This window comes from Corella eumyota, chromosome 4, assembly GCF_963082875.1.
Source record: "Corella eumyota chromosome 4, kaCorEumy4.1, whole genome shotgun sequence".
NCBI classification, from domain to species: Eukaryota; Metazoa; Chordata; class Ascidiacea; order Phlebobranchia; family Corellidae; genus Corella; species Corella eumyota.
Genome location: NC_137493.1, coordinates 13175571 through 13190709, shown reverse-complemented (window position 1 = coordinate 13190709; position 15139 = coordinate 13175571). Strand labels below are relative to the sequence as shown.

Sequence of the window (15139 nt, the reverse complement as noted above, 5' to 3'; positions counted from 1 at the left end):
TCAATATAAGGTAATACTAAGAAGAAAGTAAAAAGTGTTATGGGCTCATCATAAATGTTTAACTTTTAATTAATTGAGGCTACACGAGTTTTGGTAAATAAAATTAATGAACAAATCTAACGTGAATGGTAACGGGATCGCTTTTTAAAAATAGACATAAAACAAACCTATAAACAACCTATTGTTTTTTATGTATCTTGACACGCTAGACACCTCGAAAAATAATAGAGAAGACGAAATCAACTTGGTAGAAATGCCTTCATCTGAAACATGATCTAGGTATTATAACTTAAACGACCTTAGAGCACCAAAAGAAGGAAAGGTCGTCTTTTATCGTTAATCATTGAGCCTACCATCTAGGCTTTAATTGCGGTTAGCGGCCATGAGCTAAAAATGAAAAAAACGTACGCACCTCCAAATACTTAGTTACTGAAGGCAAAACGTTTAATTAAAAAATGGCAATGAAACAGCACTTTTTAGCATTATTTAAAGTTAAGGCGTCGAGTAAGCCGTTAATAGACTCAGGCATCATTCAGGAATACAACTTGAATGTAAAAATGCGTTTTGATGCAGTAGCAGTAGCACAAGCACAATGCAACGTGGCATTAAGTGCTTACAAACTACAAGTTTATAAAAGAAAGTAGAAAGATATGAAACTTTGCCGTAGAGGTCAGAAATAATAAGAAATAAGTAAACAGAAAACAATTAAAAACGCATAATAGATACATTATGACGCAATAACATTGTTTCATGTTGTTTTGACAATAGAAAGCTAACTTTTTCCAAGAACTTGCAAAAAAAACATTTTTAACTGGCTAGGAAAATTTTTTAGTTATTTTCATTGATTTGATTGCAATAAATTTTTTGTCTGTTGCAGGTTAATAAGATAAAATATCAAAATGCATAAGTACATTGCTGCTGCCGCGGTCGGTTCTCTTTCATTGGTCTATGGCATCCAACAACAAAAGGAAGCCTCCAACAATGTTGCTTCAGCAAGACTTCCACCAACGAGGCCCATGAAGTACCCCCCTGGCGCCGACTTCCCAGAGTTGAGCAAGCACAATAACATCATGAGAAGGCATTTAACTCCAGGAGTGTACGCCAAATATCGGGACACGGTAAGTGCAAATATTTCTAATTATTTTGCACAAAACCTTTATGTTAGTCGTTAAGCAAATGTACTAACAAGCTAAATTTGTAAAATCTTAGATAACCCCCAACGGATTTACTTTGGACCAGTGTATCCAAACTGGAGTTGACAACCAAGGTCATCCATTTATTGAAATTGTAGGCGCGGTTGCCTGTGATGAAGAAAGTTACGAAGTTTTTAAGGATTTTTTTTATCCAGGTAATGTTTTTGCAAAGTATAAATTCATAGATATAACTAACAGAGCACACAGTGGAATGTGACTTACTTTTCACCTTGCAAAACATATTAAAATAGGTCCAAAGTGCCAACCCAAAGATATTTCACGGTTAACCTTGCTAACAGTAGCCTACACGTTTATATGTGTTATTAATATCTTTAGTCATCACTGAGCGACACAATGGCTACGACCCAGATACAATGACCCATCCGATCGACCTCAACCCAAACAACATCAAAGGAGGTAAATTGGACTCCAACTACGTTCTCTCTTCCCGCGTAAGAACCGGAAGAGCGATCCGTGGTCTTCCACATCCACCTGTTTGCTCCCGAGCCGAAAGACGCGAAGTCGAACGAATTGCCAGGGAAGCTTTTAAAGGACTTTCTCCAGATCTTGGAGGTAGAAAAATTTACCTAATTTATTATTAACACAGTAATATATAACCTATTTGTTATTAACACGTCGATTACTTTTGCTTAAGGCCAATACTATTCTCTGATGATCATGTCTGAAGAAGACCAGGAGAAACTTATTAACGACCACTTCTTGTTCGACAAGCCAGTTTCCCCACTTCTGACCAGCGCTGGTATGGCACGTGACTGGCCAGATGCACGTGGTATCTTCCACAACGACGCCAAGAACTTCTTGACCTGGGTCAACGAAGAAGACCATCTTCGAATTATTTCAATGGAGGTAAAAGTTGTTAATTTATATTTTACTAAATGTCTTAAGAATAACCTTGAATAGAGTATAGCTTTACTAACTGTTATTCTTGCTTTTGCAGCTTGGAGGCGACATGAAATCCGTTTTTACTCGATTCTGCAAGGGAGTCAATGAAATGGAAAAATTAATCGAAGTAAGTTATGACAAGAGTGTTACGGAGTCAAACAAATTTGTTTAATCAAGTTTTAGTACGTTATTTAAATTGAAGACCTAATAACTATATGCATTTCCTTTTTTTAACATGCAACTTTTTCTTTCTAGGCCGCTGGATGGGAATACCAGAAGAGTGACAACCTCGGTTACATTCTCACCTGTCCATCAAACATTGGTAATGGCCTTCGATGTGGGGTCCATCTTAAGATCCCAAAACTTGCCCAAGACCCGAGATTCGAAGCAATTCTTTTGAAATTAAGGTACCTTTAACACAGTTAGTGTATGCTAATTGCTTAATACGTACGTATAACATAAACAAAGTTGAAAGCTTTAGTAGTTTGTTTTACCACTTCAAGTGTGGTATTATAAGTCTTATGATAGGCTCAATGCTCTATTAACGTCAAATTTGACATTTCAGATTGCAAAAACGTGGAACTGGTGGCGTAGACACTAAAGCCGAGGGTGGAACCTTCGACATTTCTAACTTGGATCGTTTGGGCAAATCCGAGGTGCGCTTAGTGCAAGAAGTTATCGACGGTGTTAACCTTCTTATCAACATGGAAAAACTTCTCGAAAAGCGAAAGAGCATTAACCATCTTATTCCAAAATAAATCTAACCACAAACTAGACAACCATATCAATCAACAATTTTTTTCTTATTTTTCATGCAAATTTCCGTTATTTATAGTTTAAAAAACGTTCTGATGTGGTTAATACAAAAATGTCGAAATAAAACCCTACTGTAAAAGTAAATGTCGAAATAAAACCCTACTGTAAAACAAGCTTTTGCGTTAGACTTTAACTAAACCAAAGCCTTTACAGACAGCACCTTTGCTGGCACAGTCAGGTATTGTCGAGTGTGTATAGGTAGTTATAGTAGCAATATGAAAACAATATCTTTATTTGCCTATAACGTCTACAGAAGTTAAAATACTGTTTTAATATTTGACCCAAGTATGTAAAGATGTAAAAAATTATACAGAAGCAGTTGATTTTAAACTTCTGATTTGGTAAACTTCAATTATCAAGAATAGGACTTGCGTACGAAGAAATAAAGTACAACAAAATTTCATTAAAAACAAATAGGACAATACAATAAACCTTATAATACTAAAAATAAAAAAAAATTAGAAAATGAACAAAAAAGGCTAAAAACAATAAAATTGGTAAAATAAAGTTTTCTATAAAAACATCTATTCTCTAGTTCAAATAACCAAAAAAACAAACATAAAAGATTTTTTACTCATATAAAAATACCAGCAAAAAATCTGTCTTAGTACTTACCTAAAAAGTGCATGCTATGTATATATAGTTCAATAATTTGATTATAGTAAATAAGGAATATATCTGATTGCAACAGAGAACTATAGTTCAAGGAAATTAACGACATCTAGTGAAGTATCATGCACATATAACACTGTACCGATGTTCATGTAGTGTAATATGTTATAACAGGGGTCAATAGGAAAGAACTAAGGAATCTCAAGAATATCGTATTTACTAAACATAAAAAAATGTGTTAAATATTATTAAATTCTAAAGCATAGTGTAGGGGTCAAAACACTTTTTTTTACTACATGAAGTCTTGGGTTCGATTCCAACTGCTATCATGCTGTAAATCCCTTGAATAAGGTGATTTAAATAGTATAAACTCCCGCTGAGCCGACACTTAATCAGCAGCTTATAATTAGTGGGCAGTTATAATTAATAATATCCCAAACTGCCTAAGGCAACTAAAAACTTGGTCGGGGTAACTGATGTTACTCTATGTTTAAATCCTGTCGACCTTCCCACATTAAGGATAAGAATTTAAATGTAAAAAAATAAAATTAAAAAGCAAGTTAAATTTAAAGATACATTTAATATTTTTTATTGTAAAATGTACAAACACGCTTACAAAGGCCAATATGTCTATCTGATATATATAAACACCAGTCGTAATAAATTTGTGACACATTTTATTTTCATAGTATAATAAGCGCAGGCGTGTTTACTATGTTTGGTGTGTTTGTACATTTTAGTAGTAACGCCATCTTCAATGCCTTAAACTTAAACAAAAAAAAATAAACTTGACCTTAAAATAAAGAATTAAATAGATGAATACCTGTAAAGTGCATGTGTGTATTCAAATATTGCATCCATACTTTCCGAACAAACTTGCATTCTTTCACTTAATTTATCAGCTTCCAGATCTTGACAAAGTTGTTTAATAAATGTGTCTCTGCTGGGTAGCACGTACACCGCTAGTTCAACACCTTTCCGAACAGCCCAAGGATGATATCTTTGGTAAGAAAACAAATTTAAAACACAGAAAACATATATATTTCTCTTTAATAGTTAAATTAGTTAAGTGCCTGCACTATAGGCTGGATTTTGTTATTGTGATATAGTTGCAACTAGCTGATATTTGCCAGTTGTTATTTACCCGCATTGCATACACATATAACAGTACATTTTCATTTAAAAGGCCTTGTTATTGGATATACATTATATACATTTTGTCCACGAAGCTCTATTATATATAAATAATAGAGTAAATAATTCATTGTAATATTAACTCTTAAGCATTTGTTTCTTAAGCATTTTTTTAACAGTATGTATTAAATACATGAAAAAATTTAAATACTTACTTAGACATAGGTGATGCATAGTAAGCATTATATCCCATAGTTGATACCTTTCCACCATCATCATTTCTGGCAAGTTTTCCGATCAAAATTAACAAAAATTTAAGAGCACGATGTAATCGTAATAATGTTCTACTACCATAGGCTTTTACCTTAAACATAAATAAATAACCAATGAATTAAATAAAAAAATATTACATATTTATTAAACAATTGTGAAATTTTCGCTATAAAGTAATGGACTACATTGATTTTGATTTCAAAAATTTAGAAGCCAATTTAAAATTTTTAGTACTGCATTCAATTTGACATTTTTTATTAAGAATCATGAATAATTTAAAGACAATGTTAAGGAACTTTCCCATTTACCTTGCCTGAAGGTGCTTCCTTGTAGTTAATTAAATTATTTTCTTTTTCGTACTGAATCATCGAACCTATTGTTTCGTAATGTTCTCCTTCATCAGAACTTCGAAATTCCCGCAAAATTCGAACCTTGTCTATTACATCCGAGTTAACAAAGGAAAACACTTTGCCCATCATGTTTAAAAATCTGTAAAGTTAATTAAATAAAAGTATATATAACAAATTGTCTATCAAGAATAAATAAACTTTAATATGGTATGGTACAATCATCCATATTAATTACCCACAGAATAAAAAATAAGCAACACACTTTTAGTTACGTTTTTATGCTCTAAGACCATAAAATATTTTAACAACATCATAGCACAGTAGTTAAAAAGGTATAAAATTTTGCACCTTTGTGACTAGGTGATAATAATTAAACTATTTTTAAAATATAAATATAATGTGAAAGCAAAGAAAAAATAAGATAAATACAATCACACAATGTAAAAAACAAAGCTAAAAAGAGACCTATAAATTATACAGGTGCAAATGTATTTATCAAACCTAATCCATTTGGATTTCCTTCGTTTCATTTGTTTTATTAAAAAAAACCTACATTAATACTAAGCTTAAGTTAAGAAACTGGGAGCGTGGTATAGTGGTAAGAACACTACCATCATGAGGTCCCCACCGCTCTCATGCTGTAGCGCCCTTGAGTAAGGTACTATGATTGGTATAAACTTCTGCTGAGCCAGAATTAATCAGCAGTATAATTACCGGGCAATTATAGTCTCAAAAATATCCCATTATAGTCTCTATAATATCCCAACTGCCACTGACAACTAGAAACTGGGTCGGAGTAACTGATGTTACTCTATGTTTAGGTCGCGCATTCAACCTTCCCACATCGAGGATGAAGATATATATACAAAAAATAAAAAATAAATATAGTATAATAATAAAAATATTTATTTACCTTATTAATTCATCCCATCCATTTAAGTAACAATCCATATCAACTTGACGAGCATGTTTCGACTTAGCACAAGCTTCGAATAAAGTTGCCAAATTGTCTGCGGAGAATTTGTCTGAAATACTTGAACAACCAGGATCAGTATTTTCCGACATTTTTCCGTTGATTTCGTCCTCTTTCTTAAAACATTAAAATAAAATATTTAAATTTACAGATTTAAGGATGTCTGTACAATATATTTTAACACCTAAAACTAAATATACCTATAACCTAAAATCAATCGGAAAAAAGGTAGTTGAACGAACTACAAATCAAAACTTTTTCAAATATCTAAATAGAGCATTAGCATGCACACCCTTCTGCCAGTAAAGTTAAATTTAATAGTACTTTTTAATATACCCACTTTACTTACCTTTGAACTTCTATATATACAAGCCAACCTTGGCTTTTGTTCGTTTGCGTATTAAAATTTTTATATTAAAAACTTTATTATTTTTATTTAAACTTTACTTCCTTAAAATATATTTAGTCTAAACAACACATTTAACGCAGTCATCGGGACTTTGTTGTTTATTATTTGATTTCTATGCATCCGATTTGGCTCAGTGATTTGTGGAAAACAACATACATGCGTCATAAATAGCCATCACCAATAGCTGAATTCGCGAAATCGGAAACAAAGAAAAATGCAATTTCAGCAAAACGCAAAAACTTTACACGTTAATAACATAATTTTAATATACCTCTCTTATTGCTGACATAAAATTCCCAAGGTCTTGTTGACTTGGACCACTATCTGCGTTTAAAAATGAAATTATTTATCATATGTAGCACTAACTAAAGCACGAAATTTTAATAAATAATCTATATAGTCGTAGCAAACGAAACTTACGTGAACAGCGGAGTGTTGAAGTAATAAGAACAAACGCTAGGGTCCCAAGTAAAGCGTAAGCAAGTCGATTATTCATTCTACTAAACCAAATTCTTTGTACAAAAAAACACAAAAGTGATACAATTCGTCTAACCTGTGATTTAACGTAATCTTTCACGAAAAATGCCATTTACCACAATTCACAGACAACGATGTAAAATAAACTCATCTACTAAAACAGTGATTGATGTACACTTAAAGTAAACGCAGTCACTTTTGCAGATTAATTATTAAATCTTTGTGTAATCGACCTTTACACCGCTAGTTTTGTTTAAATGCTCGCTCTGCAAATACACCGAGACTCATCGACCGCGATTCTCGCTAACTTGTAAACAACAACCCGACAGTCTAGGAGCTACCGATTTTTAATAGTCTACTTGAATTGAATTGCAACATCGCTTGTGGTTTGTGGTTATCACTTCCCTTACTCGTACTTTTAAATCAATGTAAGTTGGCCTCAAATAAGGCTACATTGCATAATCCCCTGTATGTGCTGTTAAAATGTTATTAATTTTACCTGAAAGACACTTCGAACTTAACATGTATATTAGAAAACAACTCGGTTGATACACCTAAATATTTTTTTGGAAAATTAAAGTTATATATAATTTTAAGCAATTCGTATTGGTTAAAAACGGTGAACATTAACGATAAAGTCTATAGTATAACAAGTTTAATTCCCTATAAAATACATTTAAAAAGATTACATTCCCTTTTTCTAAATCATTAAAATCTTTGTTTTCTATTCAAGTTAATATCAAATTAATTCATAATTTTAACAACTAAAAGTAATTTAATTTGTGCACGTTTAAGATAGTGATATTTTGCCTAATTAAAGTTGTATCTAAGTACCTAACAATTTTATAATATATTAATTTGTTTGACTTTTGTTTACAAAATCAGCGTGCGTTGCACGTGATTAACTTGACCAATCACGGATCGAGAAACTCTTGAATCGGATATTATGGTATTGGGTTACGTTGTCATGTAAATGGTATCAAATTTTCGAAATGCCGACAAACGCCAAGAAAGAACGCGTTTATTACAAATATAAAAAGCCTTTTTTGTATTAGGGCGCCTGTTGTTGCTGTTAAGGTAAGTATTTTTTATAAAAGTTTCATAATATTTTAAAAAGAGTATGTTTTTATTTTAAAATTTTTCTAAACCATAGATTGACTATTGGCACAACAGCAAATAAACTCTTTTTGACTTATTTATGATAGTTATCGTTTTGGAAATTTTATGAGTATTTGTCACTCTATAAATCCTTTAGATGCTGTATGTGTTTAAATAATAATAAATGAATGTCAATGATTTGCATGTAAAATGTTAAGCAATGTTTAAATCAAAAATTTGTGATAGAGTTAGCTTGATAAAAACAAATATAAGTGTTGTATCATTGGTTATAGATAAATTATATTTTATTTAATTAAAATAGTTATGCCGTTAAGTGTTTGCAAAACTCTTGGCTAAGAATTAAAATTTAAATTGGATGGAAAAAGATGGCTACCAAGTTTAATGCAATAAATAAATGTAAGTTTGTTATACCAATATATAGTTTATTAAAAAATGTACGATGTTATTTACATGAATATTAAATTTATTTGCAGATTTTCAAAGGGTTGTAAATTTAAAAGCAAATGCCATACAGAGTCATAAACTTTTATGTAAATTGTAAGTTTGTAAAACTTTTAATATTGCCTTCAAATGAGAATGTAGCTAAGTTAAAACTTTTTTAAATTTAATATGAATTTTTTTATGAGGTCGTGTGGTTTTCAAAGCAGTTTGTATTTTTCAACTTCTAAACATGTTAAGCCTCCTATAAAGTTGGTTGTTTTTGACAAAGATGGGACCCTTACCTGCTTCCATACAATGTGGGCTCCTTGGTGTGAACACATCGCCAAAAGGTTGTATTGTAATGATTCTTATTACTGATTAAAAAAAACTTTTTGGTTGAATGAAAACCTTAAAATTAATCGTTTTTAAAGGAAAGCTTAAGTGATTTGTAAGGCCAATGGTATTTAAAAATACAAATTTGTTAAATATTTTTGCCTGATTAAGTATAAAAAAACAATTTAATTGCTTTAGCTTAACTGTAATATGGCTACATGGTCTTGATAGCTTACTAACCACTTTTTATATTTTTAGTTTGGAATTAAAAACAGGAAGAAATTTAAGTCATGACATATTTCAGTTATTCAACTACAACGAAGAACAAAAAAAAATAAAAAATGGCGCGCTAGCTGAAAAATCTCATGCTTATTTACAAGCATTGGTTATTGATATGCTGCATAACACGCATAACATAACAAGATATACGGCCAAAAAAGTTGTATCTGAAAGCTGGAACCAGGCTTATTTATCTGGTATAGAAATGGTAGCGACTATTAAGCCAGTTTGCAACGTACGTTCTGTATTTTTATTGTTACAATCTGCTGGGATTAAAATCGCGATTTGTACATCTGATAATAGACCAAGTACTTTAAATGCTCTTCATGCACTTAATGTAATTGATCTTGTGGATAGGGTTGTATGTGATGGGGATCTAGACAATGTACCCAAACCAAGTCCAGATAATATATTTTTGTTGTGCAGAGAGCTTGGGATTGATGTCCAACAAACTGCAGTTATAGGTAAAAAATTAATTTATTTCAACCAGCCTTAAGTAAGTTATCATATATATATATATGTGTGTGTATTTATTCTTAGTGTAGAAAAGTTGACTTCTGGACTCAAACATAGACTAACATTAGTTACCCCGACCCAGTCTCAAGTTGCCTTTGGCAGTTTGGTATATTATAGATTATAATTGCTCGATATTTTAAGCTACTAACTAATTATTGGCTCAGTAGGAGTTTTTACCGTCTATAGCGCCTTATTCAAGGACACTTTATCATGAGAAATGTGGGGATCGAACCCAGGACCTTATGTAGCAAAGTCGAGTGTTCTGACCACTACACTACGCTGTAAGGTATTTGTTACTGTAGCGGCTAACTTGACAATACCTTTAACAATTATTAAACAAAATTTCAAAGTAATTAAATTTTGATATTTTTAAGGGGATACCCCTGCTGATACACAAATGGGAAGACATGGTTCAGCTGGTTTGGTTATTGGTGTTTTATCTGGTGTTTGCACCAATAAAGAACTAGCACCAGATGCTGATTTAGTGTTTAATAACATTGTAGACGCAATTTCGTTTATTTTAGATCCAACTAATAACTTGCCTACTAATAAACCTAACTCTAATTTACCACATTCAGGGAATTTTACCTATGCATAAATAACCTATTATCTAAATTTCTTTTTTGTCTTATTTATTTTGTTACATTGTCACTGTATTCCACTTCAACATTATGCATCACTATATTGCACTTGCCTATATTAATGTTATTTTTATTTTATATATTTGTTTTTGGTTTAAAAGTTTATTTTTAAAAACACTGTGTTGTTTTACTTTGCACTTTTTTGGTGACCAACAACATATGTTTAATATAATGGGTTTTATTTTAGCAAATTTTTTTGAATTTTTATTTTAAGTATTTACATTTATTTGTCTATGTATAAAAATTTTAAATGACTCATTTTTAAATTAAAACTAGGCTTTGAATTTACTTTCTTATTATGTAATTATGTTTTTGAACTAAATTAAATGTTTGCTATGCTCCTTGACACATATTAAATTTTAGTCGATTACCTTATGCTAATATTTGTTCTAAGCAGTGCTTATAAGATTCAGGTAAATTGTTTGACTTTTATAACAGTTTTGTTAAATTCTTGTGTTCATTGGTATATTGGTTATTTATATTGTAGACTGCTTTTTTCATGCTAATTATTAAATTAAATCAAGTTTAATATTACTTTAAATAAATAATTCCTTGAAGTTAACTGGGTACTGTACTGTAATGTTTATTTTTTACATTAGAAAGATCAAGGTATAATCAGTTTTGTAATTTTCAGATGTTGAGTTAGGGTAAAAAAAAGAAAAAAAACTATAAAAAGGTGTTGAAAGTTGCAGTTGAGATAGAAAGTTGGGACTAAGATAAGACTTGGCAGTTTATTGAAATAGACATAATGCAGAATCACAGAGTTATCTCAAAGATTTGTATCCGCAGTTTAATGACATCTGCATGTAATAGAAAAGAAAGCTACACACATATTATTGTTGGAGCAGGTTAAATTGATTATTTTAAATTTTTTTTTATATTTTGTTATAGTGCTTAGTTGTGGTAAAAATAAGTAAATTTACACAATATTTAATATATATTATTAACTGTACCAAATAACTTTAAGGATATTGTAAAATTCATTGTGTTATAATTTTAATCTTTACTTTACATTTAATTTGTTAAGTTAATAGTGAATTATGTAAAATAATATTTCATGAGCATAATTTTAAAATCTTGTTACTAAATTTAAAGGTTCTGCTGGATGTGTACTTGCTAATCGTTTAACTGAAGACAGTAACAGAAAAGTCTTGCTGCTTGAAGCTGGACCAAAGGACCAACTTTTAAACAGCTTTCGATTGTTATGGAAGATACATATGCCAGCAGCATTAACATACAATTTATGTGATGACAAATATAACTGGTAATATAATGAACTACTTTTGACATTCATGCCCAAAAAATATAAATTATACGCACACATTTTTAAAAAAAAATGTTTAATTTCCCATACTAATAAGCAGGAAAAAATATCCAAATTTTCTTGCCTTTAAAAAACAGGTAAATTATTATCACAATTTAAGAAAAATTCCTTTTTTCAGGTATTACAACACTACTCCTCAAAAAAATGTTAACAATCGAGTCATGTATTGCCCAAGAGGCCGTGTATGGGGTGGATCCTCTTCTTTAAATGCCATGGTTTACATTCGGGGTCATGCTTTGGATTATGATCGATGGGAGAGTGAGGGAGCCAAGGGGTGGAGCTATGACAACTGTCTTCCCTATTTTAAAAAAGCTCAATCTCACGAACTTGGGGAAGACACATACAGAGGTGGAAGTGGACCTTTGCATGTATCAGTAGGTAAGTTCAAGATCTAAATTTTTTTACCTATACAGTGTATAAATAGCTAAAGGTACCAAATAATGTTAAATGTTTAAATAGTTTAGTAGACCAAAGCATGGCAAAGTTGGCATTTTTTTACCTTATTAATTTAGTATAAAATGATTATATTGTTTTAAGTTTTTATAGCTCTTAAAATTTTATTTTGTTAACCTAAATTTTAGGTAATCAGGACAACCCATTGCATAATGCATTTCTTAAAGCTGCACAGGAAGCAGGGTACCCTTACACTTCAGACATGAATGGTTATCAACAAGAAGGTGTTGGGCCTATGGAATCAACTGTTCACAGAGGTAGAAGATGGAGTGCTGCAACCGCATATCTAAGACCTGTGTTAGAAAGATCTAACTTAAAAACAGAAGTAAGGTTTTTAACTTTTCCCACTATATACTATATAAGATAATACCCACATAAAATATATATAACTATTGATAATATGCATCACATTTTTTGATGTTGGTAAGACTTTATATTTTTTTGGGAATTTTTATTTATATCATATAACTAAAAAAAAATCCTTTTTTACATTCTATAACACAGACCATACATAACAATAGCTACTTTCTAGTTATATAATGTATATAAAAGTTTGCAAAAACTATAGACACAATAATTACACTATTTTTCTGAAACAAGGTCAAGTGCTTGACAACCAGAATATTGTTTGATGGAACAAAAGCAGTTGGGGTTGAATATATGCAGAATGGAAAACTACACAAAGTCTACTCAACTGATGAAGTTATATTAAGTGGTGGGGCTATCAACTCCCCACAACTTTTAATGCTTTCAGGAATAGGTAAATGCCCATAGTTACCAGGAATAAAGTTTATAACTATTTTTAACTTCGAATATGTTTTTTATTTATATTTACATGATTGATATTGATTTACCGCCAAAATGACATGGTGCTAAAACACTTTTTCCTACTTAACTTCAGTTACTTTTTAATACATACTTATTGTGTATACATCATCAATAAGGTTCATATATATTTTTGAACAGGTAATGCTGATGAACTTAAGAAACTTGACATACCTGTGGTTAACCACTTGCCTGGAGTTGGCCAAAACTTTCAAGATCATTTGGAAGTTTATGTGCAAAATAAATGCAAGAAGGTATTCTTTGACATTGTCATAATTTGACTTTTTCGAGTCAAAACTAAAAATACCTTCATTTAAATTTAGCCAATCACACTGTACAGTGCTCAACAACCTTTTAACATGATAGGGATAGGACTTGAATGGTTATGGAGACAAACAGGAATGGGTTCTTATACACATTTAAGTACGGGTGGTTTTATTAGAACTAGACCAGGTGTTGCCCATCCTGATGTACAGTACCATTTTCTTCCATCTCAGGTATAAAAATAATAGCCACATTGAAGTTATTTAACTATTAACTTTTACCCATTTAATTCACATGGGTATTTATTTAAATTTTTTGGGGCCTGAATAAACGTTGTTTTAATAAGTTTTCAATATATTTAAATTGAAAAAATGGTTTTATTTTTGTGTTACGTAACAGCATTAGATTTCTAATAAAAAGACTTTTTCCAAACCTCTGTATTTTAATTAATTTTTCTAGTTAAAACAAAGATATTAATTTTGCTTTATTGTGAATAACTTAGGTTTTAGACCATGGACGGCAACCACCTAAAGTCCATGCATTCCAAGCCCACGTTGGAACCTTAAGAGCTACAAGTAGAGGGTACATAAAACTACAATCCAATGATCCTAAACAACATCCCATTATTGAAGCCAATTATTTGGACACAGGTAGAAAAAAAAATTTGGACACAGGTTAAATTGTATGTTGATGTCATTTTATTAGCCTAAGGGCTTTTGTCCATTTAATACAGCTTAAATTTTTTTATGATTAGAATCAAGTTGAATATGGTGTTTTACCAAAGTTTAAACTAATTTATTTTTTCTGTTGAGAAATTGATCGGTGGGAGTTAAGACAATGTGTAAAGTTAACTCGTGAAATATTTGCACAACCTGCTTTTGATGAGTTTAGGGGAGAAGAAATTAGGCCAGGAATTGATGTAATTAATATTTTAATAATTTTATTTTTTTAATTTTGTGATTTAAACAATTTATATAGGCATAGTACAAGAAAAACAAAAAAAAAAGATTTTTAAACTGTATCACCATATTTGTATAAGTCCATGTTCTAAATTATTCCGTTTAAATATTTAATTGTCTTTTTATTTGTTTAAACAGGTTCAATCTGACAAAGAAATTGATGCATTTGTGAGAGCGAAATGTGATACAGCATACCATCCTTCTTGTACCTGCAAAATGGGTTTAGAATCAGATCCAATGTCTGTTGTAGATCCAACAACAAAGGTTATTGCTTATTTACAAAACTTAAATTGTACTTTAAAACCTAGCAGCACCAACAGCATTTCCTTTATTATTTAAAGTGCTTAATATAGTATTTTAAAATTGTATTTTCAAATTTGAACAAAAACCTTAACAGAGAACTTTTAACTTTTAGAGATTAATTGTGTCTTTTTTTATTTTATAGTCAGTAAAACATTTGAATTTTTTTAAATTTTTGTAGATTAAATTATCGAAATATTATTTTTTCAGGTGATTGGAGTGGATAATTTAAGAGTGGTGGATGCTTCAATAATGCCTAGTGTTGTAAGCGGGAATCTGAATGCTCCAACAATTATGATGGCAGAAAAAGCAGCTGATATTATAAGAAAAAGGGATCAACTTACTATGCCAAACACACCAGTTTACAAACCCAAAACTCTAGAAACTCAACGATAAAATCTCCTCTTTTTGTGCATTATTTGATAACCAAACTTGATATGCATTGTGCCTTGTACAATTGACAGTGATTTTGTATAATTTTTGATAAATACAAACATTGTGATTTTAAACTGCACGAGTTAATAATTGATCATATAAATGCGTATTTTACAACCCTGCTTTATCAA

At 30.8% G+C, this 15139-nt stretch overlaps 4 protein-coding genes across 5 annotated transcripts; 3 read left to right on the top strand and 1 right to left on the bottom strand.

Annotated features, from left to right (window-relative positions):
- Positions 1-881: 881 nt before the first annotated feature.
- On the top strand, positions 882-3020 carry LOC145751585 (creatine kinase U-type, mitochondrial-like). The gene is made up of 7 exons (XM_082567765.1): positions 882-1118; positions 1210-1348; positions 1530-1766; positions 1849-2060; positions 2152-2223; positions 2352-2503; positions 2662-3020. The coding sequence occupies exons 1-7, from the start codon at positions 900-902 to the stop codon at positions 2852-2854; spliced, it is 1224 nt and encodes a 407-aa protein (XP_082423891.1). The 5' UTR covers positions 882-899; the 3' UTR covers positions 2855-3020.
- Positions 3021-3126: 106 nt separating this feature from the next.
- Positions 3127-7467, bottom strand: LOC145751586 (ceramide-1-phosphate transfer protein-like). The gene is made up of 7 exons (XM_082567766.1): positions 7084-7467; positions 6935-6987; positions 6195-6370; positions 5240-5420; positions 4874-5022; positions 4348-4524; positions 3127-3743 (listed from the first exon to the last, which is right to left on the bottom strand). Exons 1-7 carry the CDS (start codon positions 7250-7252, stop codon positions 3716-3718), a joined length of 933 nt encoding a protein of 310 aa, XP_082423892.1. The 5' UTR covers positions 7253-7467; the 3' UTR covers positions 3127-3715.
- Positions 7468-8192: 725 nt separating this feature from the next.
- LOC145751588 (phosphoglycolate phosphatase-like) lies at positions 8193-10496 on the top strand. 2 transcript variants are annotated; one of them, XM_082567769.1, is made up of 6 exons: positions 8193-8217; positions 8561-8655; positions 8733-8796; positions 8886-9029; positions 9271-9755; positions 10182-10496. In XM_082567769.1, exons 2-6 carry the CDS (start codon positions 8625-8627, stop codon positions 10403-10405), a joined length of 948 nt encoding a protein of 315 aa, XP_082423895.1. In that variant the 5' UTR covers positions 8193-8217; positions 8561-8624; the 3' UTR covers positions 10406-10496. The 2 variants fall into 2 exon arrangements, with proteins under 2 accessions (XP_082423895.1, XP_082423896.1); XM_082567770.1 differs by lacking the exons at positions 8193-8217; positions 8733-8796 and having other exon boundaries at positions 8559-8655.
- A 700-nt stretch (positions 10497-11196) lies between these two features.
- LOC145750891 (choline dehydrogenase, mitochondrial-like) lies at positions 11197-14969 on the top strand. Its single transcript, XM_082566963.1, has 11 exons — positions 11197-11296; positions 11544-11712; positions 11891-12150; positions 12354-12550; positions 12826-12985; positions 13192-13304; positions 13374-13547; positions 13817-13964; positions 14127-14233; positions 14412-14537; positions 14784-14969. The coding sequence occupies exons 1-11, from the start codon at positions 11197-11199 to the stop codon at positions 14967-14969; spliced, it is 1740 nt and encodes a 579-aa protein (XP_082423089.1).
- The last annotated feature ends 170 nt before the right edge of the window (positions 14970-15139 follow it).

Bases quoted from the DNA above. Each gene is read 5' to 3' on its own strand.
- LOC145751588 (XM_082567769.1), top strand. From the start codon at position 8,625: ATGGCTACCAAGTTTAATGCAATAAATAAAT. The intron at 8,797-8,885 runs GTAAGTTTGTAA...TTTTTTTATGAG, and splicing joins CATAAACTTTTATGTAAATT to GTCGTGTGGTTTTCAAAGCA. The intron at 9,756-10,181 runs GTAAAAAATTAA...GATATTTTTAAG, and splicing joins CCAACAAACTGCAGTTATAG to GGGATACCCCTGCTGATACA.
- LOC145750891 (XM_082566963.1), top strand. From the start codon at position 11,197: ATGCAGAATCACAGAGTTATCTCAAAGATTTGTATCCGCAGTTTAATG. The intron at 12,151-12,353 runs GTAAGTTCAAGA...CCTAAATTTTAG, and splicing joins ACCTTTGCATGTATCAGTAG to GTAATCAGGACAACCCATTG. The intron at 13,305-13,373 runs GTATTCTTTGAC...ATTTAAATTTAG, and splicing joins TGCAAAATAAATGCAAGAAG to CCAATCACACTGTACAGTGC.
- LOC145751586 (XM_082567766.1), bottom strand. From the start codon at position 7,252: ATGGCATTTTTCGTGAAAGATTACGTTAAATCACAGGTTAGACGAATT. The intron at 5,421-6,194 runs GTAAATAAATAT...TTAACTTTACAG, and splicing joins GGATGGGATGAATTAATAAG to ATTTTTAAACATGATGGGCA. The intron at 5,023-5,239 runs GTAAATGGGAAA...TTTATGTTTAAG, and splicing joins AGGAAGCACCTTCAGGCAAG to GTAAAAGCCTATGGTAGTAG.
- LOC145751585 (XM_082567765.1), top strand. From the start codon at position 900: ATGCATAAGTACATTGCTGCTGCCGCGGTCGGTTCTCTTTCATTGGTC. The intron at 1,119-1,209 runs GTAAGTGCAAAT...GTAAAATCTTAG, and splicing joins ACGCCAAATATCGGGACACG to ATAACCCCCAACGGATTTAC. The intron at 2,504-2,661 runs GTACCTTTAACA...TTGACATTTCAG, and splicing joins GCAATTCTTTTGAAATTAAG to ATTGCAAAAACGTGGAACTG.